The sequence below is a fragment of the Helianthus annuus genome, chromosome 8 (assembly GCF_002127325.2).
Source record: "Helianthus annuus cultivar XRQ/B chromosome 8, HanXRQr2.0-SUNRISE, whole genome shotgun sequence".
NCBI lineage: Eukaryota > Viridiplantae > Streptophyta > Magnoliopsida > Asterales > Asteraceae > Helianthus > Helianthus annuus.
Window position 1 is genome coordinate 165,830,460 of NC_035440.2, and position 25,625 is coordinate 165,856,084.

General features: G+C 42.7%; 1 protein-coding gene across 2 annotated transcripts; it reads right to left on the reverse strand.

Moving 5' to 3' along the window:
- Positions 1 to 128: 128 nt before the first annotated feature.
- On the reverse strand, positions 129 to 11,814 carry LOC110873884 (protein NRT1/ PTR FAMILY 8.2). Of its 2 annotated transcripts, none has more exons than XM_022122910.2 (5): positions 11,752 to 11,814; positions 2,556 to 2,720; positions 2,276 to 2,493; positions 1,155 to 1,708; positions 129 to 1,094 (listed from the first exon to the last, which is right to left on the reverse strand). In XM_022122910.2, the coding sequence occupies exons 2-5, from the start codon at positions 2,698 to 2,700 to the stop codon at positions 203 to 205; spliced, it is 1,809 nt and encodes a 602-aa protein (XP_021978602.1). In that variant the 5' UTR covers positions 2,701 to 2,720; positions 11,752 to 11,814; the 3' UTR covers positions 129 to 202. The 2 variants fall into 2 exon arrangements, with proteins under 2 accessions (XP_021978602.1, XP_035832138.1); XM_035976245.1 differs by lacking the exon at positions 11,752 to 11,814 and adding an exon at positions 9,299 to 9,398.
- Between the last annotated feature and the right edge of the window lie 13,811 nt (positions 11,815 to 25,625).

Below are 25,625 nucleotides of genomic sequence, written 5' to 3' on the forward strand. Positions count from 1 at the left end.
ATATATATATATATATATATATATATATATATATATTAGCTTTTCATACAAACATTTTTGTTTCATTGCACCATCATTTTTCACATTAGGGAAGTTTCAAGTACACGTTTAAACTTCAATCTCCAACATGAAAGTAAAAACTTAAATAATAAATTCAAAGCAAGATAGATACTATACACGACGTACAATTGATACAACATTGTTATTGTGTTCTACTTAGTTCCACCGTATGATATCCAGAAGACATGTCATCATCCTTAAGTTTCCTAGATATAGTCCCGACGGGCTTTTTGTAGGTGTACCACGTCGAAATAAACAGAAAAGCACCAAAATTTAACACGCTTAGAATTGCTAAGAGCCAGAAAAAGTTCTGTAATTGACCACGATTCAAGTTGTCGGGTATCCACCCTGGCTTACCTCCTTTAGTAGTAATATTCGTCACAATCGTCACAAGCAACGAGCTCAAATAGCTTCCAAGTGCAACTGTAGTGAGCTGTAAGGCCGAACACAAACTCCTCATCGAGTCAGGAGCTTGCTCGTAGAAAAACTCGAGTTGTCCAATAAAGGTGAATACCTCAGCACAACCGATCAAGAAGTATTGCGGGACTTGCCAAAAGATCGACATGGGCATATTCGCGTAATCATAATAATTGTTTCTTTTAACAATCCCAAGTCTAACCACTTCTAGAATCCCTGCTACCAACATTGCGAAAATCGAGATCACTAGGCCTGTTCCCATTCTTTGGAGTTGGGTTATTCCTGACTTGTTGCCCGTGTATTTACGGGCAACAGGTACCAGGATCCGGTCATAGACCGGGACCCAGAAAATGACACTTAGAGTGTCGAAAATGCTTAGGGCCGCTGGCGGGATTTTGAAGTCGTTTAGGAATATGTCCATGTACGAGCCTTGGAGCACGAATAAGTTGCTTATTTGACCATAAACCGTGGCAAAAATGATCCCTGTGGCCCATATAGGAAGTAGTTTGATAATAGACTTAAACTCTTCCACTTGGGTCACCGTACAAAGCTTCCACGGATCAACCGATTCCTCTCTGCGGTCTGCATCGGTTTGCACGGCCGCCTTGTCCAAGAAACTGGGAATCATAACAAATCAGTTCTAAAACTTTTAAGATAAACCTTTTAAGAATATTTACCTGAAATCTTTGGTGTGTTCAACCTTGCGGCTTCCTACTATTGCAGACTCATTGTCTGCGATTTCATACAAAGCAGACTTGTCCGCAGGCAAATTAACTTGACGTTTATTCCAGGAAGCCACGATGACCTGACATATGCGGGTCAACGGGCTTCCACCTGGCTTCTGGTTCCGGTACAAACGAGTACCGGAAAAAAATAAGCCAACAGCAATTGCCATGGCCACCGCGGGGATCCCAAACCCCCACCCCCAACCTTTGTTATCTTGGATCCAAACAAGAACTGAGGACGCGATCAACGCGCCGATATTGATGGAGAAGTAGAACCAGTTAAAGAAAGAAGCCTTTTGCTTCTTCTCCTTTTCATCTGCATCATCAAACTGGTCCGCACCATATGATGACACACATGGTTTAATACCTCCTGTTCCTAGAGCCACTATATAGAGTGCCAAAAAGGTTACTGTCAATTGAGTGTCTGTCGCATGACAAGGCGTTTTTGATACACAAGTTGGCTTTAGACCCGAAACCGTTGCTGATAACGTTAATAGTGTCATTCCCTATATAATGTCACACATAAACATTATGTCATACCCTGAAAATAACATAATTTTTTAACGTATAAAGAAACATACCTAGTAATATCCTATGATTTTTTTTTTTTGCTTTTCTGGCTTAGAGTTTTTAACATGGGTTGTAGTCGAGTTTTGAAAAATGCGAATGTGAATAGTATTTATGAGGTTCTGCTAGTTGAACTAGTGAACGTGAATACGTTTCTCAGAGTTTGTGATGAGTCGGCAACATGTATTGGCTTTTCAACATAAACACTATTCACATCCGCTAGTTCAAATAGCGGATCACCTAGAAGCCATATATGTTTCAAAAACTTGACTACAAACCATGTTAAAAACTCCAAATTAACCACGAAACCAAAAAAAAAAAAGAAAAGAAAAAGAAAAACAATATCCCACTCAAAATTATGGTTTGGAGAGGGTGAGATGAGAAGAGATAGAGGGGCTCTTCCAGTGAGATCCCGACTTAAAAACCTTTTCTTTATACACACACACACACAATATATAAAAAATACAAGTAACAGGAAGCATAATCTTGTATCATATAACACTTACAATGACATAGATGATAGAGAAGATAGCAATGGTCCAGTATCGGCCTAGAAAGGCATCAGCAATGAATGCACCTATGAGTGGTGTTATATAACACGTTCCTGACCAATTTGAGAGGTTTCTTGAAGCCGTAGCGCTATGTTGATGAAGGTTGTTCTTGAAATAAAGCAAGAGATTCGTGCTCATTCCGTAATACGCTAGTCGTTCACAACATTCGTTTCCTGCGAATCAATAGATGCTTTAGATCATGGCAAAGTTGAAGTTTAAGGTCATGGTTGATTACCAAGGATGTAAGGGCAAGCTTTCCAAGTTCCTGTGATGTTCTTGTTAGCAGGATTGTTCTTGTAATCAAGTGTGCCATCTTTAGTGTATACATCTTCTTCTTCTGGCGCAATTTTGTTGTAAGACAGATCTACTGCCTCAGTCATGATTAGGAGTTAGTTCTTTCCTACCAAATTATGATGATTAGTTAGAACTTAGAAGAGCAGGTTGTTTCCAATGAAAATGGTCTCTACTAGTTTCTTCAATACAATACATTGTTGCACCAATAACCGTTGAACATAAACTATATATGAACTACTGATCCGACATCAACTACTTGTTCCGAAACCATAACCAACACATAGACCGTTATTTTATCTGTTTGCTAGAGATGGCCATGATGATGGAGTGATCGCCACTCTCATTGTGATAATGACCAACTTGTTTACCCTTTACTAGAACATTCACTAAAGAGACTTACATATCCCAGATCGTCAATGGCCTCTTGGTCTAGTGGCACAAGATGTTTATCCCCCACCAAAGTGGATTTTAGATTTTAGGGGTGTGAGCGTTGAAACTAAGGAACCGCAATGTCAGGAAGGAAGGATGGAAAGAAAGACGATATGATAATGCATCAAGAACAAGAAGGTGCATGTATAAGGCAAACAGGTTGGATAATCAAAGCCTCAAAATGAGGTTAGATGGAAGAAAAATGAAATACAAATCTAACGGATGAAGCAGGCAGGCAGGCATGCATATTCACAAAAAATAATGAATGAACCCACAACCAAACCAACCACACACTTACTAAGAGGGGACGGGGCGGTCCCGTGATGGCCATTGAGCACGCGTGAAACAACCACGCTACACCGCCGCCAGTCATTTGATAACGCGTGAACATTTTAACGCGTTAACCTGAGCACGCGTTGAACTTTCCTTTTTTTGACCGTTTTTTTTTTGAACGTTGCCTTTTTGACCGTTTATTCCAATTTTTGACCGTTTGAATATTGTTGTTTTTATATAAATACCCACATTTTCAATACACTCAATACAAAAAACCTCTCAACAATTCTCACACTCAATACAAAAAATTCAAAAAACTCTCAACTATTTTCACACTCATTTTTACAAGAAATATGGAAGGTTCAAGCAAGAGAGGTGGTGGATCGAAAAAAAGAGGTGGCGGTTCGGGTACGAAGAAAATAAGGCCCAAGGTTCGAGCGAATCTTGGTGAGCCTGCTCGATTTAGGTTGCAAGACGAACCCGACCAAGTCCCACCCTTTCAAACCCAACAATATCCACCCTTTCAAACCCAACAATATCCACCCTTTCAATCGCAAACGTACCATAACCAACCGTTCGTTCCACCGTTTCAACCTCACCAATTTCAATCGCAAACGTATCAAACCCAACCCCACACACTCGACCCTCTACTAGAAGACAACACCCTCATTCATCATTTTGCCAAAGCGTGGAATGGACCACGTGAACCACAACCAAGTCTTGACGAGGACGAGGAAGAGGAAGAGGAAGAAGAAGCGGAGGAAGAGGAAGAGGAAGAAGAACAAAATGTTGAGGTTCAAGAAATCGTTCCAATCGGCCGACAACCTTGGACGAGCGAGGAGGAGGTCTCCTTGACGAAGGCGTATTTGCACATCTCGGAGAGTAGGAAACACGGGAACGAGCAACGAAGGGATGCGTTTTGGAGACGGGTTATTAATCATTTTATGAAACTTCCCGGTGCAAATGTCCGAAACATGGACAAAATGACGTCGAAGTGGACGGATTTGAACCGGAAAATTAGCCAGTTCAACGCTTGTTTCATTTAAAAGGTATGTTTTTTTTATTAAAAACAGTTTATAAAAAAAACAGTTTTTTATAAAAAACAGTTTATAAAAAAACAGTTTTTTATTAAAAAAACAGTTTTTTATAAATAACAGTTTATAAAAACAGTTTATAAAAAAAACAGTTTTTTATAAAAAAGACAGTTTTTTTATAAAAAACAGTTTATAAAAAACAGTTTATTAAAAAAACAGTTTATAAAAAACAGATTATTAAAAAAACCAGTTTTATAAAAAAAAACAGTTTTTTTATAGAAAACAGTTTTTTAATATTTTATTTTTTTTGTAGAGCCGAAACCCACAAAGTGGAGCGAGCGAGGCGACGATCATGCAACAAGCCACCGAAATGTATTGCACAACGTACCATAAGAGAACTTTTCCACACGTGGCGGCATGGGAAGTTGCGAGACATCACCCGAAGTGGGTCCCCGTTGAGTTGGTTGACACGCGTGGTCCTACGGCTCCAAAAAATCGAGGCGGTTCGAAAAGATCAAAGACATCCGATTCGGGGAACTACACGACTTCCGCGTCGGATAACTTGCCCCAAATGAACTTAAACGACGAGCCTCTAGACGAACCCGATCAACCCCTTGACGAGCCCGTTGAGGAAGATACACCCACAAGGCCACGACGCAGACGAGGTGGTGATTTGTCAAGCAAAGGGAAGGAGGCGGTGGCGGAGTCGATCTTTAGAATCGAAGAGGAGAAAATGACCCAATACAAGAAGGCCGAACAAAGAAAAGAAACAATGATGACCCTAAAAGTTGAACGGGAGCAGGCGTACAAGGAACACTTGAAAACGATCGAAAGACAAAATGATTTAAAAATCTTGTGTGAAAAACACGCCCATCTCGACGAACCGTTCAAGTCAATTGTCATCGAACAAAAGCGCGCGATTTGCGCAAAGTGGGGTTGGGAGATGCCATCGGTTTAGTTGTTTTTTTTTATTTGGTTATGTAATTTTTTTTTAAAGTTTAATGAAATTTATAATTTAGTGTTTTATTTTTATTTTCTAATTTTAAAATGAAAATTAAAAAAAATGGGAGTGATAGAATTCCATCACTAGTGATTCCACCCCTCCTACATTTCTATCACTAGTGATAGAAATATGGTTGATGACATGTCATGATTTGATTGGAGAGTGGGAGTGATAGAATCCATCACTAGTGATTCCACCCCTAGTCCCCTAATGAAGGATAAAACTCCCAACAATTGAAGATTTGTAGAGCTAGGAGACCCCAACCAAATTTTAACCAATCAAAACTCTAGCATATAACCACTGACTCAGATTCCAGTTACAAATGGATTTTTCAGACCAATACAAAAACATCAGAGATTGCAAATTCCATTTTGATTGTTATGAAGCTCAGTCGCGAAGTTTGAGATTTTCGACCAGTGGGGAGGTGGCAGAAGTTATCGGACCTAAAAATTTCTATAAAATCGCAGGGTCGAATACGTATATACCCAAAAATTTCTATACGAAAACTTCTATAAAACCGCAATTACACCAAATTCGTCTTTGACGGGGCTCGAACCCTTGACGTCAAGGGAGCAACACCCTAACTCTAATGACTTTACTAATTGGACCTGGCCACCACCCTTAAAAACCATTTACAGGGTGTTTGGGGTTGAGTTTTGAAAGTAGATTATGCGTTTTGAATAATCAGAATCAGATAATTAACTAATTAACTGTAACAAAACGTGCTGCAGAAAGATAGTGTTTGGATTTGATTATGTTGTTTGATATCACAATAATCAGATAATCAACTGTTTGAGTGTTTGGCAAATATATATATTTTAACGTTTTGATCTCTACAAAACGTAAAAAATCAGTTTTTTTATGGAATCCCGTTTCCAGCAGTAAGGGGTGACCTACTTTTGGATTATCACGTTTTGATCTCTACAAAACGTAAAAAATCAATTTTTATTAATTTTTTACCAAACACTCAAAATAGATTTTTTACGATTTCAAAACACAGTAATAAAAAAATCAGGTTGAAAAAGCAACCTTAAACACCCCTTAATTATGTTGCAAATTAATATCACTTTAGAATTTAGAATGTTATAAATACATTTAACGTGATATTAACCATTTTATTTACAATCTGATTTTTGAAATTATGCTCTTGCAAAATGAACTATAAAAAATGAACACAAATAATACATGTATGTATTTATTTATTTAATATATATGTAAATTAAACTAGCAAATTTATATATACAATTAAACACTTGTCTACCAAATCACCTTACAAATATTAATAATCATTAAATAATCATGTCCTTGCAAAAAAAAATAATCATTAAATATTATTTCATCAGTCTTAACGTTTTTATAACATGTCCGTGCAATGCATGAGTAATTTTTGGACTGGATTGGTTATAACATATACATGACTAAATAAGTTAGCATGATGATGATATGGGTATATGCCATTTAAAAAAAAAACTAGTTTTTTACTATCGCTGCGTTGCGGCGAACGTCTTTTGTTGTTTAGTCTGTATTTACATGTGTTTTGAAATCACTACGAGCGCGTTGCGCACGGAAACCGCTGATAAGAATAAAAAGAAAATATAGAAAAAAACACTAAAAGATAACCAAAAGAAAATCAACCAAAAAAATGTATGGTAATAATGTTGTTCGTATGAAACTTATGGTCAGAGATGAGCAAATAATACTGGGTACCGGTACCGAATTTCCCGAACCGAAAGATCTTAAGTACCAATTCGGTACGACTTTTGGCGTTCCTGGTACCGGTTCGCTACCGTTTTTTACCTTCATATACAGGTATCGTAATTGGTATTTTCGGTACCAGTACCGATTTGGTATTGGTTGGTACCGAGCTCATCCCTACCCCTGAAACTAAAAAAGAAATCATTAAAAGTTGAAGAAAACCAACAAAAGAAGTTGCACGCTACCGTAGTTGTTCGTACGATAGCCGTGATCAGGGTTGAGCAAATGGTACCAGGTAGCAGTACCGAATTTTCCGAACTAAAAGATTTTCAAAATCAATTCGATACCGACTTTTGGTGTTTTCTGTACCAGGCTGGTGTCGGTTTTTACCTTTATGTACAGATAACCGTACTGGTATTTGTACCGGTTGACAAAAGCTTATTTCCAAACTATAAATTAGAAACATGTTTTTGCTTTATATACTTGTAACATGTGCATTGGGAGCTTTTCAAAAAAGTTTTTGTATTTTTCACTTTCAATCCAATTGTTTTTATCTTTTATATGTTAACCCCTTTGGCTTTTTTAAATTTAACCCAAAGCTTTTCAACTTTTCAATTTAACCCCAATACTTTTTTATTTTCAACTTTGGTCTCCCCATGCTTTTCATCTTTCGCAAGTTTTCGTTTTACGTTTCGTTCTAAATTTTTCGAGTCAACACGCAGTAACATGCGTGTGGGGTTCAACGTTTTTTTGCATGTTTTTTCCCGTTTGATAGGTAAGTCGCAACGCGTCTATTTTTCTCTGTTTGACAACTTCGTCGCAACGCACAGATCCTAGATCGACTTAGTTATTCTTTTCTACGTTTTACGTTTTTGTCTAATTGTTTCGCATTAATACGCCATAATGGGCGTGCGTGGTTCAACGATTTTACGTATGTTTTTTGTTCTGTGTTGTGTTTTACTTTTTTTAATATATTTTTACAAGCTCTTCTGATGTTGGTGTTCGCTGGCAGTGGTTTGGCATTAGTGCTACTTGGCACCATTTTATGAACGTATTTAACCTAATAAGTTTGTTACTAATAATTTGTTTTGAGTTTAATACCTCCTTTACTTAAGAAAAACAATTTTTTCACGTGTATATTTTTATGTACGTACCGGTATAAATTCGATTTGCTCTATGTGTCGGCATAAACTTTTTCTGGAAACGAGTTATGTCAAATATAATATGTTTTCGTTTCAAAAACGTTTTTACGTGCATATTTTTATGTACATTTCGGTATATATTTGAGTTGGTGTATGTTTTGACGTAAACTTTTTTAAGAAACGAGTCAGGTGATGTTTTGTAAATTTTGTTTCGAACCGATTGGAGTCAAATTGTGGTTTCTTTTCAAAAGCTCTAATTCATCTCTTTTGATTATACGTGTCAGCTTTTCCATTATACCCGTTACATTTTCTATGTATGACCCAGGTCACATATAATACGTTATGATTGTACGGTATAAATTAAATTTACTTTATGTTTAATCCAATTGCAATGCTTAAACGTCGAAACGTGTGTTTTCATATGGTTAACGCATCACATAACGTTTGGACTAATCCATTCGATGTTTGCGATGTACCGCGCTGCAACGCGTGCGGATGTTATATCTAGTTTAACTTAAAAAGTAAAGAAGATAATAAAACTATTAAAAAATCATGTATTATTATAACTTTTTCTTATTTTTACTGTTCAAAACATTGGAAATTTAATATATAGGAGAATATCATGATTATCAGTTTAGTTAAATGCCACTAATAGTCTCCCGGAAAAAGTTAAAATTAATCTTCCTACGTGTGGAGGAGTCCCGGGTAAGTCTTACTTTCTAGAATTATCATATAAATGGAAGCCGCCTTGTTGTAAAGTTTGTGAAGTTTTTGGTCACTCAAGTGATAAATGTCATTTAAAGTTGATGTCGGATCAAAAAATGATATCGAGAATGCCAAGTCTCACGAGAAACAGAAGTGAAAGTAGCAAGTGAATATAACTGATGCGGACTGCCACGCGTGTGATGAAGGAGCTGTCCATCAAGAGTCTGAATAGACAGTCCAAGGTATGAGAAAATAACATCTATAAGATGATCAATCACTAACTGTGTGATCGATAAGAGGTTCTTGGCTAAGCCAGGAACCAAAAGCACATGTCTAAGAGTAAGAGTACGATCGGATAAATTAAGCAAAGCAATACCAATATGAGAAATAGTAAGAGCCATACCATTGCCTACAACAACTCGCTCAGAACCAGTGTAGGGAACAACATCGAATACAATAGAAGAATCAGCAGTCATATGCGTAGTGGCACCAAAATCGGGTATCCAAGAATCCACGCACTCACAAATGCTAGACAAATCCGCCATAAGCCCGAACTGTGGCCCGTTAGGCCTAAAGGAGGTACTAAACCCAATATTCTGTTGACTTGGCCCATATGACTCAAAATGTGGCCCACTCGAATAACTAGCCCACTGAGCAAAATTCGACGGTTCAAATTGATAATCAAAGAAACCAGGCCCACTTGAGTTATGTGATGAAGATTGAAGCCCAGGTGAATATGTTTGATGAAACATAGAAGTTGGGCCAGGCCCTAAAAGCTCTTGTTGACTGCTGGAACCTTTTTCACCAAATATTCTACGATCAGGAGCTTCAACAGGATTTCCCCCAAATTGTGAAACCCTATTTCCACAATACTCAGCAATAATCCCTGAATGGTTACATCGTTGATTTGCAAATACTTGTTGATGAAACAGATCTTCAATTCTTTGCCACAGATCTGAAGAAGAAATAGTACCTCTTGCAATGTGTATGAGTGATGGTGATAGGTTTTCTGTGATGAAAGCACTCACATATGCATCAGTTCTTTCCCAAGCAGCTCTCGCATCAAGATCAACTGGTGGCGTATGATTCTGGTTCAAAAACTGAAGGAATCCAAGCGTTTTTAAAATTGTAAGTGTCTGATGTTGCCAATTCAAGAAGTTTGTGTCATCGAGCTTGATGGACATTAGATTTGTAATGTTCGGAAAATTATTGCTTGAATTTGAAAAGGTTTCACTCATTGTAGATGTTGGAGATGACTGAGTATCCATGAAAATGAGATTTGAGAGATGAAGAATGAAATCTGAGAAGATTGTTATGAGATGAAGAATGAAGAATGAACAGATTGAAAAAGAGAAGAATCTAAGAGATTGAAGCAGATTCACCGGAAATTCACCGAAGAAGATGACCGGTGATGCAGCGGTTACCGGAAATCAGATCGGAAAGGTAACTTTTGCCTTAGAGCATAGCTCTGATACCATGATAACAGTATCAAGCTCAATAATCTCATCTCATATCATCATCAAAAATTAATACAGTACAATCCTCTCTCAATATATATAGAGGAGAATGGAACCAAACTCTAACTGTCTATAACAAACTGTATAACTAACAACAAACTAGATAATTAACTGCTAACTGCTCCTGTAATATACACTCTAATACCAAAAAAACAAAAAAAAAAAGTGAATGATGTTTTGGACAAAAGTCAAACCCATGGAAATGAGTTTATCGAAGTTGTTAGAAAATCCAAGGCCCAAAATAAGGGAAAACAACCAATGTGGCAGCCCAAAAAATAAGTGTCTGGGCTGAATGTGGCAGGCCCATCGGGTTATAAGGTTACTACGGATCAAAGGAAGCCTAGCGATAAGGCTGCTGGGCTTCAACAGGTTTCTATTGTGGGTCTGGGCTTGCCGAAAATAGCTGGTAGCTCTGCTGGGCTTGAAAAGCAAGGCCCATCTGATGGGGGCGATTGTATGGAGCAGAATGTGGGCTCGTTTAGTGTTACTGGCCTATCAGCGGTTTGTATGAAGGAGTTCCCTCCTTTACATGATGCTGGGCCGACTAAAAGCCCAGTAATTGAGCCGGATTTGAAGTTAAATATGGGCTAAACAGTTAAGGCCCAAAAAGCTTATGGGAGTGGTTTTTATGATGTTTCAAAAAAAATTTTTTGGATCACAAGCTGGCCCAACATGTAATACTACGAATAGTTTCGGTACGTTATGTGATGAAGAGGAATGTTTTGATACGGAACTTGGGATGTGGGAACATGAGTTAGATGTGGTTAAAAAGTTTGTAGAAACTAGCACCCGCCCGAAGATTGAAGATTATAATGCATGGTCCGAAAATATGAAAAAATATTATGATGGTTTGACAAAAGTGAATGAAGATGAAGTTGAGGTGGAGTCCGAGACCGATGAAATGGCACGTTTTATGAAGTTGGGCACCAAGTTTTAGCTTCATTTTTAGTTGGTTTTGAGTTGTATGTTTTTATTTTTTAGCTCTTTGTTTTTTGGCGAGACGCCTTTAAACAAAGGTGCTTTGTTTGTAATTTTGTTTTTAAATATTAATAAAAGTTTAGCCGGGGGTTCCCCGTTACCCCCCAAAAAAAAAAAAAAAAAAAAAAACAAAGAAAGACTGCGACCCTAATACATAAACACAAGCACAAATTAAGACCCTTCTCTTCGAGAAATTTGATCTCAAATGCCTATTTGCATATATTGGTAACGAAATACATACGTATATGAGTTATGTACCAAATCAACATATATGTGACATACTAATGAACAAATATATGAGACATACAACGTTATTATAGGGTTTAATAGTTGGTATAGTAGAAAATGCCAATAATAATACCTGGTTGGAGAATTAGCCCCGGCAATATCAATGGATGTTGGAGTTTTTTCTATGGATGATGTGATGAACATAATCCTTTCATTGCTTGCCCATCTTCCTATTTATAGTTGTAAATAGAGAAATGGAATAATTTAATATAAAATAGACTATACTATTAAAATACACTAGCACGACAAACACACCGATTATCATTTTTACGACAATTATGTTTGTATAAATAAAAATAAAATACCAAACAAATCAATGAAAAAAATATTATTAATAGATTAAATAAGGTGATCTCATTCCTACATAGTAATATCACACATAAGACTCTTTTAAAAGTTTACTTAAAAGACTTTTTTTTTTAAATTTTACTTAAAACGCGAAGATAGGTGTCTCGTATATTAGTTATGGGGTTTCATTGTTCTCTCGTCCGATTTTTATAAAAACTCTAGAAAAAAGTTAAAATCATAGAGATGAACATGATATTTCAAAAATGGAAAAAAAGTTATAAATGATAATGGTTAGACGACTAGTTCGGTTTACAGAGCTAGTTTCAAGTATAAAGTTGTACCATACTGTTTCCGTCATGAAAACTAAACTGTTTGAATCGTAAACCAGCAAAAGCAGCTGATTTGTCATCCATTGGCATCAAACACATAGTTTTCTATTTTATAAGATGATTAATTAATGCAAATATGGACGAAAGATGATTAATTAATGCAAATATTCGAATGATGATTGAAAGTATCATTGCCGGCCAATTGTGATTCTTCTCAATTAAAATATTATTTTTTACACAATACATCTTAATTATATTATTTTATATTTTTTGAAACTTATCTTTCAACGTAACGTGTAAACTCTGTAAATAAGACATTCTAAACTATGTTCGAAACGAGGACCTTTTCTTCCGTATCCAATCTATCTAGGTTTTGATCGATGAATTCAATAGAATTGTTTCGATGGGAAAACCTAGTTTGCATCTCTTCCAACAAGTACCTTTTTGAAATAACTAGTGAGTCTCAGTGTTATGCAGCTGGCTTTTGAGGCATCAGTTCGATTCATTAAGGTATCAGTATGATATATGTAGGAACCTGTTCATATAGAATTAAAATAAAACACTTTCATTGAATTACAATACAGAAAAAAACGGAAATTTGTAAATTCTGAGTCTCCCAAGGGAACCTTTTTCGAATTACAATACAGAAACATATATACTTTTACAAATTTAAGAAAAAAGGAAAATTACACGTTTTGTCCTTTATTTTCATACCATTTTACAGGCGGTGTTCTTTGTCGCAAAATTTGAGGAGTTTTGTACTTAACGTTTCAAAATCCTTGCATATTATGTCTTTTAATCCTAACTCAGTTAGATTTTTTTATCAGATCTCACAAGGGTAATTAGGTGTTGTTTGTTTTTTTGGTCAGAAGCACTTCTGGCCACTTATGTCTGCATCGCGCAGACACGCGCAGACCTTTGGGTCCTGCAGCTTGTTTGTTTTCCAGAAGCACTTCTCACCTTTTACTTCTTCCCCACCTCTTCCCCACGCAGACATAAGCCCACCTCTTCTCACCTCTTCTCTCTTTCAAAACACAGACCACTCTCCACCTTGTTAGGCAACAACAGTTTCTTTGATTCATCATCTTCATCTTCCACTTTCTCCCCACCCTTTTCTTGATTCCCATTATCTATAAGCTTTGATTCCACCCCAGATTCATCCGTTTACACATAAACAACACCAAATTCAACCCCAAAAGCTCAAAATCATCACAAATATCTTCAAACCCACTTGCCTAAAACAAGATTTGAAGAGTACAACTTGAGCATGTTACACGATTGATGATCACCCAAAAAGTCAACGCCAATTTATCAAGAAACCCGTGACTATCTGAAGGGGTATGGTCCCAGATCTCGCGTCAGCATCGACCGCGAGTGACCATTACCCTTATCAAAACCCCCATTAGCTAACAACCTACTTATGTCCATGCGAGAGCGCATCGACACAGTGGTTGAATCCAATCTGTCCAATGGTGGAGGAAGACTTACCTGGAATATTAGAACGGTAGAGTGATGCGGCATAACATCACATCTGGTGTATGAAAACGGAAGTATTCACAGCGATGCGGCCTCGCACCGCGTCCAGTGAACACTTCTATCAATACAAGGAAGCTGGACAACAGCAACAGTCACCACAGGCGACGATGCGGCTAGTACCGCATCTCGCGTATTTCTTGATCACAAGCAAGGGACGCGGTAACATCAGATGTTACCACAGGCAGCGATGCGGCTCGCACCGCATCCTATGCGCCCAACAAGTGGGACTGACACACCAGTGCAAGTAGCGCCAATGATAGTCAACTGTCAGGGCTACGTAAGTAACAGACTGACGTGGCGTAACCTCCACACCCGACAGGCCTGACACACCTGCAAAGGTGCAGCACGTCGTCAGTCTGTCCATCATCCTCCTCCTTCACTCCTCGGCTATAAATATCAACCCCAAACCAGGTTTGAGGTATCTCTTCACAATTCTCTCACTACTACTACTATCATACTTTGCTTCCCAAGCAGATTACTGATTCTCACGCCGGAGAGTGGTAACAAGGAGCACCCCCACCCCATCCTCCTTGTTACGAGTCACGGTTTATTTCCTTGTGCAGTAGATCAACCCACCGGTGATCCAGCCAGCGATCCTCGAGAGGAAGGGATTAACCCTTCTTGACGAGACCAGTGAGTTAACCCTGCCCGGTTAACCATTGTTTCATCGTTGGCGCCCACCGCTACTCTTAGCACTTTTTAAACCATCTTTTTCCCTCTCACAAGATCATGACTGATCACCAAAACAACACTGGGGATAACCAAAATCCCACAAACATAGGTCCGATAGGGGTCAATCCCTCAAACTCGCAACCCGGACACATCGGCACGTCGACGCAAAGGGGCCCATCCCTTACGTTCGGACATGACTTATCACAGTACGCAGCTGTGATCCCACCAGGCACGGACCTTCATACCTGGTATGACCAGCAGGCAGCCCTCCTGACTGCAACATACAACCGCGCTTGTGCGGAAGCGCAAATACAAGCTGGGCCTACCCCAGCACCGCACACCCCTGCCGATCGTATTCTACAATACTAAGGCAGGGTACATTCATGTCCAGCTTCGAGAAGCAGACGTGAAGACCGCGGATCATCTTACTGTGAGGTCCGCACAATAAACGAGGACGATTCCTCATACGGGTCCCACACCAGGGGACCAGTGCCTGCCCGCCTAGGTCCTTACGTTGAGGACAGGCGACGGTCCACATCCCGACATGGCTCTAGAATTCAGAGCCGGTTGGGCCCGCAACCGTATACCGAAGGATATGGTCGTACCGACCCGGACAACCATACATATATTGGGGATTCGCATGACACCAGCAGCAGACCGGGAGGACGCAACTATGTCCCTCCAACCCATCCCCGCAACACATACCTCAGGGCCTCAAAACACCCTGAGAACCAGCCATATAGGCCGAAAGCTGCGGCCGAAAACTCCAAATTCGCCCCGCGAATTGCCCACGCCCATGTTACCACAACAAAATTCCCATTCAACGTCGGGAAATACAACGGTTCGTCCGACCCGGACGACCACATGAACGTTTTCATGGGCGCAGGGTGCAACGGCCTGTGGGACAAACCCACCTGGTGCAATTTTTCCCCCAGACCCTTATGGGCCTGGCCAGGGCGTGGTTCGATTCTTTGCCAGTGGGATCACTGGCCTCATTCGAGGACTTGCATCCAAAGTTCCTCGCTCATTTCAGCCAGCAACGACGTCACGTACGTGACTCATTGGATGTCATGAATATCTGGCGAAGGGACGACGAATCTCTAGAAGCATTCGTCGTCCGGTACAATAAAGAGTGCCTAGAGATAGGTGATGTGCAAGACCAAATGGCACGGAACCATTTCATCAAGGCCGTTAGGGACAGGCAGATGGTCATGACCATCTCTGGCAAGGAGGGCTTGCCTAAAAAATGGGAAGATGTCATGGCCACGGTCAAGACATATGCCCAGACGCAGCGGTCTCTCGAACCGCATGTGGCAAAGGCACAGCCCCAAGCCGAAACTTCCCACCAAGGGTCCAAGCGTAACAATAAACGCAACCAGGACGTTGGAAATCGCGATATTTCCAAACCATACTTTTCGCGGACCAACCCGTTTGACCTAAGGAACTACAATCCCCAACGGGACAACCGGGCCCCAAAGAAAGATTCTCGGGACCACAATTGGACCGAGATCACTGTGTCGCCGAGCGAAGTCCTTCTTACGGACGCACAGCTCTTGCGACCGGCCCAACCGATGAAGTCCAAGAAAAATCAGGATCTCACACTCTATTGTGAGTATCACAAGGACTCGGGCCACACCACAAACAACTGCATCAGTCTCCGGCTGGAGATTGAGCGAGCTTTAAAAGAGGGGAAATTACAACATCTTCTGCCGGGTGGGCAGAAACCCACCAAGCGCATCACCCCTCATGGCGAAGGCACCTCCTCCGGGAAGAAGACCATGTACGTGGCCTCCACCCACATGATCAACGGAGGGAAAGGTAGGCCGCACAAAGCGGCGAGAAAGCCGGACAATGACTGGAAAGACGAGCAAGTCGTCTTTCCAAAAGTCCGAGGCGGACCACGCGACAGGCGTGCCGTCGTTATTACAGGCCAACTGGCGCATTACTGCACTGAGCGTCTATTCATCGACCCGGGCAGTACTTCTGATATAATCTACGAACAATGCTTCAACCAGTTCGAACAGGAGGACAAAGATCGGTTGCAGGCAGTAGATTACCCGTTGGCCGGGTTCGCAGGGGAAACTGTCTTTCCCCTGGGCCAGATTACTTTTCCTGTGCGTCTTACCAGCGGAAGGCACACAAGAACAGAAGAGGTAAACTTTATGGTTTTACCTCACACCTCCAGATATGACGTACTCCTTGGGAGGGAATCCCAAGGCGATTTCAATATGATTACGTCCGTCCCCCACCCTGCTGTCGGTTTTCCAACCGAATCGGGGGTCGCGATAATCTACGCGCGCAGAGACGTCATGATGTCGGACGAAATACGTCCGACCAAGGTCGCAAGGCCCACCCCTAACAACCAACCAGAAAAATGGGTTCTCAACGCGAGATACCCAGAACAAAAGGTTACATTAGGTCACGCCTTGTCCCCGACCACAAAAGCGCACCTGAAGCAGCTTCTCTTCAGGAACCAAGACATTTTCGCATGGACACCCGCAGACATGACAGGGGTCCCACGTGATATCGTGCAACATCACTTGAATACCTTGCCAGGTATCAAGCCGGTGATCCAAGGCCAACGCCACCTTGGATCCGCTAAAAACCAGGCGATGCAAGAGCAGGTCGAAGAACTGCTCTCCGCAGGCATCCTGCGGGAAGTTAAATACCAGACTTGGTTATCCAACCAAGTCATGGTAGAGAAACCATCCGGGGGCTGGCGCATGTGCGTCGATTACAAGGACCTCAACAAAGCCTGCCCCAAGGATTGTTACGCACTTCCAGAAATCGACGAAAAGGTCGATAATCTCGCACCATTCAGATGGAAGTGTTTCCTCGATTGCTACAAAGGTTACTATCAGGTACAAATGGCAATCGAGGATGAAGACAAAACGGCATTCCGCACTCCTACCGGGAATTACTGTTATACAAAAATGCCGTTTGGGTTGCGCAACGCGGGCGCAACCTACCAAAAACTGATGAACGACACTTTCCGCGGGCAAATAAGCAAAAGTGTCGAAATCTACATGGATGACCTAGTCGTCATGAGCATGGAGGAAGATACCATGCTCACAGACATCGAAAGAACATTCCAGACTCTGCGAAGCGTTAACATAAAGCTCAATCCAGGGAAATGCTCGTTTGGAATGGAAGAAGGAAAATTCCTTGGGTTCATCGTGACTAAAGATGGATTCATGGTAAACCCGGAGAAAGTTCAGGCGATCGAGCGCATGCCATCGCCTTCAACGATGAAAGACATGCAACGGCTGGCCGGCAGGCTAGCCGCACTAAATAGATTCTTAGCCAACCATGCAGCTAAGTCCTATCCCTTCATCAAGACCCTGCGGAACTGTTTAAAGAAAGAACAATTCCAGTGGACCGCAGAGGCGGAGAACGCTTTCCGAGAAATGAAGGAGTGTTTGATACAACTCCCAACTTTGACCGCACCACGCAAGAATGAGCCACTCATATTATACCTATCTGCCGCGGACAACGCGGTAGGTGCGGTATTGATAGTGGAGCGGGAGGGGGTTCAAACACCCATCTATTACATCAGCAAGATGCTCAACGACCCAGAAACCAGGTACTCAATAATGGAAAAGTTGGTATTAGCACTAGTACACGCATCAAGACGATTGCGACGCTACTTCGCGAACCATGTCATCACGGTGCTAACCAATTACAGGATCGGCCCGATCCTATCCAAACCTGACATCTCTGGGAGATTAGCAAAATGGGCAATAGAGCTGGGCGCGCACACGCTGAACTATAAACCGCGCCCCGCGATTAAAAGCCAAATCTTAGCTGATTTCGCCGCCGAAGTACCGGTGAATCGCATCCAAGAATGCGAAGAAGCACAAAACCCTGCACCAACACCATCTTCCTCAGAAACATGGGCACTATTTACCGATGGTGCCTCCAACGAAGAAGGTGCGGGCGCAGGTCTGCGACTCGTCAGCCCTGATGGCCAAGAACCTACATATGCAATCCGCCTCGATTTCAAAAGCACAAATAACGAGGCCGAATATGAGGCCCTACTGGCAGGACTACGTTTAGCAGTCAAACTCGGCGTGCAACATCTGGAAGCACACGTCGACTCTTTGTTGGTTGCAGGACAGATACGCGACGACTATGCCGCAAAGGGGGATATCATGATCCTCTACCTCGAGCAAGCCCTGCAACTAACATCAAAGTTCACTTCATTTAATATCCGGCATATTAACAGGAGTGAAAACAAATCCGCAAATGCACTCTCCAAACTTGCATCCACCAGCTTCCAACACATGGCAAAGCAGATACGTATCGAAATTCTACAAAATCCTTCAGTACCCCTGCGCCAGGTCAACGTCATCCAATACGGCACAACATCGTGGATGACACCAATTATTGCATATTTGCAATCAGGTGTGACTCCCGAAAGCAAGTCAGAGGCACGCAAGCTACAATACAAAGCATGCCATTATCAAATCAGAGACGGTATCTTATACCGCAAATCATACCTAGGGCCACTCCTACGATGCGTCAACCCCCAGGATGCCACATACCTCATCAGAGAGATACACGAGGGTATGTGCGGCATACACGCAGGACCACGCATGGTAGTGGCCAAAATCATGAATGCTGGGTATTACTGGCCCGGCATGCACCTGGACGCCGTCAAAGAATTGCGCAAATGTATCAACTGTCAACGACATGCTCCAAAAACTTTGCGCCCCAAGAACAACCTGGTCCTGGTCACCACCGCATGGCCCTTTCAGAAATGGGCAATCGACGTGGTGGGGCCTTTCCCTGACGCACCAGGTGCGGTCAAATTTATCATAGTAGCGGTTGATTACTTCACAAAATGGGTGGAGGCAAAACCGCTCGCCTTGACCACTGCTATGATAACAAGAAAATTTATATGGGAACACATCATCTGCCGTTTCGGTCTACCAATGTGCATCGTCACCGATAACGGCACCAACTTTCCTGCCGACGAATTCCAAAAATGGCTAGAAAAACTGCATATTGAGCACATATCCTCATCAGTGGCACACCCACAAGAAAATGGCCAAGTCGAGAGTATCAATAAAAGTCTAGTTGAAGGCATCAAAGCACGGTTGGGAACAGCCAAACGTGGTTGGGTCGATGAACTCCCAAGTATCCTATGGGCTCACCGTACGAGCCCAAAAACGAGCAATGGGGAAACACCCTTCAGCCTAGTCTATGGTTCAGAAGCGGTGATCCCCGCGGAAGTAGGCATCCCTTCTCCCAGAATGTTGGCTATTGAAAAAATAGACAACAGTATGGAACACAGGATTGACTTAGACCTCTTGGAAGAGAGGCGTGAAAACCCTGCCATCAATGAGGCCAAGTACAAATCCAAACTGGAAAAGTACTACAACTCGCGTGTCCGCATTTGTACTTTCAACCCGGGAGACTACGTCCTCCGTGACAATGAAGCATCTAATGCTGAACGCCCAGGAAAACTTGCCCCCAAGTGGAAAGGACCCTACCTCATCAATGAGGTCTTGGGAAAAGGCGCGTACAAATTGCAAACGTTAGAAGGCGAACCTATCGCACGTACATGGAATGCACAACAGCTTAGACGCTGTTACATGTAAGCCATGTTTTTACATTTTCATGTAACCTATCGGGCCGCAGGCCATTTGCAATTAAATAAACGAGCAATTCAATGCAAAATTGTTTGTTACTACTATTACAAATGCGTGTTCCACTTTGCGGTATCCGCAAAAACAGATTGGCAAAATCTTCATTCGCGATACCCATACAAAGTGCCAACCACACACAAATATTGTAATAGGCCAGCAAAAGGTAGAATATTAAGTGTCTATCCGGCTGGATAGACATGTTTTTACAAAACTATACAATTCCTAAACCCTAATAAGGTAAACAATGGAATTGACGCATACTCATACGACAACTGTATGGAGTATACTCAACCCCATCCACAATGGGTAGAGCTCCAGACAAGTTTTTACAAAACTTACACAATTCCTAACCCTAATCAGGCATACAAGGGAATTGATGCATACTCCTACGGCAACGGTATGGAGTATACTCAACCCCATTCACAATGGGTAGAGTCCCGCATATTCACGTTCAAACATGCAAGAAATTAAAAAACTTGTACAAATTGAACAGCAAACTTTATATTCAAAAAATTCAAGCACCCACGCGGTGCTTAATGGACTTACATGAAGTTTCTAACATATACAAGAGGAAAACAAAAAAGGGGGCACACTAGCCAACCTAAACCCTATTTGGTACCGCTAGTTCCCACATCATCTCGAGCACCACCAGCGGGATTTTCCTCTTCTGCATCAGCATACAGCATCCGCAACCGGTCTACATAATCCGCAGCCTCTAAACATTCGTCCAACTTCTCCACGCAAGAGAGGGACGTATCATAAAAGGAGGCAACAGCCGCGTTAAGGCGCCCTTCGGTATCCACGTCGCGAAACCCGGATCGCTCTTCAGTATAACCGCCTTCAGACATGACGTTTATATGACCGATACAGCGGCTGTAACCAGCTTTAAAACCGGCATCGCAGGCACGTTCCTTGACCAAGTCCAAACCAGTTGCGGTCTCAGGTGCATCCATGATGGCCTGAACAATCTGCAACAAAAGGATAACAAGGTCATCATACGGTCAACCTTTGATACAAAGTCACAAAATACTTACATGTGCAATGCCATGACTCCGCATCCACTCACGATCAGCCTCCAGTTGTTGGAGCGAAGAAGTCAGAGCATCTCTGGCTTCAACAGCAGCATTAGCCCGCTCTTCCGCAACAGTCACGCGGGCTGTGAGGTCTGTAACCACGACCTCCCGGGTCTGAACTTCAGCCTTTCAAAGAGCAAAAAACAGTTTACTCAAAATCAGTAAACATTCTCAAAAGGCGGAAAGAAAAATACAAACAGAAATAACGAATTATACCTGAAGGCTGGCAACAACTTGATCCAAACGGGTGCGCTCAGCATTCGCCACCTCAAGAGCCTTAGAAGAGCGACTCTCACTCTCTTTGGCCTCCTCAAGGGCCTTTACAGCACGAGCCCCCGCTTCCTTGGCCTCTTCAAGCGCCTTTACAGCCCGGGCCTCTGCCTGCCGCGCTTTGACCGCAACCGCCTCAGCTGCAGCTTTCTCTTTGCCCAAAGCAGCGTTCGCTGCCTTGGCATTCGTCAACTCCTGACGAGCACGAAACAGATTGTCATTCTGCTTAGCCCAAGATTCATTCCACTTCTTACGCTCATTGGAAAACTTTTCGTTTCCAACTCTTGCGTTCATCAGAAAGTAACTTGGCAAGAGTACGAACCTGTTTCAGCTCAGTAGTTGCAGCCCACTCTGCAGTCTGTTTCTGCTTATCAAAAGCAGCTCTATCTCTTTCAAGCTGCTCCGCACCCGCACGAGCAGCATTCACCAACTTTTCCGCTTCGGCCCGCAAGCGAACAGCTTCTTCTTCCCTGCGGCCTAGCGCCTTGTAATCTTCCAAAATGGCGTTCGCCACTATGGAACTTCCTACTAGCATGGTAGAAAGTTGGTTGATGCGCAGCTCACGGGGTGCGGCACGGGCACGTTCAGTTTCAAATGGGGTGCCCAGACCACCCAGAATCTCCCTGCACGCGGAAGGATCGTTCGAAATATCATCCCCCTGCATAACAGTCCAGGGGGGTCGATGATAAGCTGTACTTCGATCCTGCGTGTAGGTGCGGTAATAGTACTCCAATTCAGACTCCCCAGGCTGAATAGTAGGCCCATCATAACCCGCACCACCGGAAGAAGAACCTGTAACCTTCTCACCAGCAGAAGATTTCTGCGGCTCAGCATCAGTCTGCCGCGGCTCAGCATCCGACTTCTGTTTCCCAACATCTGAAAACCTCAAGTCCAATCCATCACCCTCATTGGGAGAGATCAGATTATTGGAGGAATCCACAGTATCAAATATCTGGGAAACAGTTTTCTCCACCATCTTCTCCACCTGCACGGTGGGATCAGGAGTCACCTCAAAAGGTGCCGCAGGCTCCTTCGGTACCTCAGGCTCCTTTGGCACCCCCGCATCCACAGCAGCGGTATGCGAGGGAGACAAAGAAAAATCAAAGAAAGAAAATCCTGCATCTTGTGGTTCTGCAATACAAAGAGCAATAACTATTAATCCAACACGTTGTGCATAAAAATAATGACAAAAGTTATACTCACCAGCAGCAACCGCAGGTTTCTTTTGCACCGGAGCAGCCCTTTTAGACTGCAGCCTCCGACGCTTCGGTTCAACACCTCCAGCAGCCTTTTGCTCTGGTTCTCTTTTCTTACCAACAACGGGGGGGACCCGCAGCGGTTCCACCCGCAGCCGCACCACTACCTAGAACACCCAAACCCTCAAGGGTATCAGACACTACCACGTAATCGGTATATCTGCGATAACAAGATCGATAGGTACCTACGGCCCGAGACACCGGAAGAGGGGCAACTGAGCCCTCAGCTTTCTCCTTACCACGACCCCGCGTGGTTTTCTTCACCTACTTCTTCTCCACATGCTTCTTGGGGATGCGCTTTTCAAACTTCCCCAAGTCCGCAAGGATAGCTGCATGGGAAAGATCAAGCACACAAATTACAAGGGTGAACTGGGAAAACAAGTAAAACTTAGAAAATACCTATTTCGCCTTCTGGCACGGGTGCCCTCAGCACATCACGTTTGGGTACGAGGAAGTTGCTAACAATTTCCAGATTAAAACCTTCCCGTAACTCAACCGGAATTAGCTCAACTTGGCCCTCGAAATCGGGCTCAAACATCCTCCACAAGCCAACCGCATCCACTGATACAACACATGCATGCATATTACTACAAGGACAATGAAGCAAGGAAAACAATAAAGAGTAACAGGCTTACCACCACTCTTTTCCCGCAGAACGGGCCTTGCCTTCCTGTCCGGCCTAGTAAGCATCATCCGCAACACCCACAGCTGGTTGTTGTCTAACTTCTTGAGTTCAATAGGCCGCAGCCTAGAGAACCAATCCACAGTCTTCGCGGTGGCAACGAGAATATCCTCATCAGTGACACCAATATTGACATCCCGGAAAGTCATATTGGCATATACCGCACAGGCTTTAACATAGAAGAACTTCATCTTCCAATGGGTCACACCCTTCGGAGGCGTCATCAACTTCAAACTCCCATGACGTTGAGTAAAAGAGAAAAAACCGGTGTTCACCGTCAACTGGTAAAATCGCCGGAAATTTTCAACAGTAATGGGCAAGCCATGGGCACGAAAGGTATACTCAAAGTTCCTGATTCGGAACATCCCAAAGGGACTAAGTTGGGAGATATGGAGATGATAGTACTCCAACACCTCCGCAAAGAACATCGTCACCGGCAACCGAAGGTTGCCTTCGGTGAAAAAATCTGCCCACATAGTAATATAACCGGCCGGAGCATCGGCACCGGTGTCCCCCTCTTGTGGGTAAGTAGCTTTTCAGTCGTCGGCCATATGAATGGTGGTCATCAGGTTTTTAAAACCACCCTTTGACCACTTCAACACCGGTAACCCACCACCGGAAGCATCAACGTCATCATCTTCGTCTTCATCAGCCGCCACTACTGGCTGTTCAGGGTTTTAACCCTCCACATTGTGTACATTTGATGGTTCAGCCATCAGAAATATGGACAAAGGAAAGAACGTGAGTGGAAAAACTCAAATCAACCTCACCGGAAGTTCAAGAAGTATCGTCGGAGAAGACAAAGAAAATGTTTCTCTCACCGGCAAATTTTTGAAATTTCGAACAAGTGAGGGGAAAACACGAACGGTTTCCCCTTATATACCCATTGCAATTAATGCGGAGGGAGAAAACGAATCATCACGTTCAAAAAGAGCGAATTACGCGACACCACGTGTCAAGCGCCGTTTCCGCTGACAGTTACCACGCGCGTGTGCCGCCCACGCGCCTGACAAGAGAGACCTTTACACTCCTTGCTACAGTGCATTTAATGCCTCGGGCAGTGCAAATGTCCTTTCATTTCAGCACATGCCAGAATGATCTCACCAACTTCCACCAACTCACACGTGAGATCAGCCACGTATGCAACAAAAAGCGACTACATTATCCAATTATAAGCGGCATGCGGTTTCTCTGGTATACCGCACCATAACCCATACCGCATGTCGTTTTTTTACATACCCCTAAAAATAGGCAAAAATATATATCTCCACACTATAAGGGGGTATAATACCTATCCGCACTACCCACGAGCACACGTGGAATATGCGGAAATGACACACACGAGCCCATTCAGGTGTGTCAGATACTCAGAACCAGCGTTGTTCTTTAGACTGAACCGCATCTCAGCAACAGGTAAACCGCATTGCCTTCACTCTCTTCAAGCTTCAAATCCCTCCTATCCGGTTCACAACCACAGAGGGTGCATAAACAACTTCTTCAACGAGAAGAAGGGAATATACGTGAACGCACATCAGCAACCCTAACTCCTGATCCTTCAAGGGCCACATCCGAGCAACACACCCGTTTCAAGCGCATATGGGGTGATAAAACCGCAGACACTCACGAGTCGCTGCGGACATAACCATAGCTTCCGCAAACGGTTGCTACGGAAGAGCCACAACTAACTTCACATCGAGGAACGAAACTACTTCAAGAAAAACTCCTCGGTATTGGAGCGTGAAGGAAGGTGCCTAAGGAAGAGATGCGGATGAGATCCCCAATAATCATACGAGATCTTGTCAAACAACAAGCGATCGAACAAGCGGTAACAAGTCTGCTTATGACTTTGTTATCCTACTTGTAACATGGATAGAATAAACAATGGTGGGCATTACCATGCCTATGACCATGTTTATTTGACCATTATCCAGAATCACATTGTTCGACCAAACATGGCCAACAATGACGCAAGTACTCAACGTTGTTCCCACAACCGTGGCCAACAATGTCAAGCAACGAGGTAACCGCAAAGGACGTGCGGTTACTAGAGAGCTAATTGGAAGAACATGAACACCCCACAAAAGGGATCATCATTTGATGTCCAATCATGACATCAGAAAACTCTCTTCTTCGTTCACCACCTCAAAGGTTGGTTTGAAGTTTGTGCACACCTTCAACCACCATCTCAGA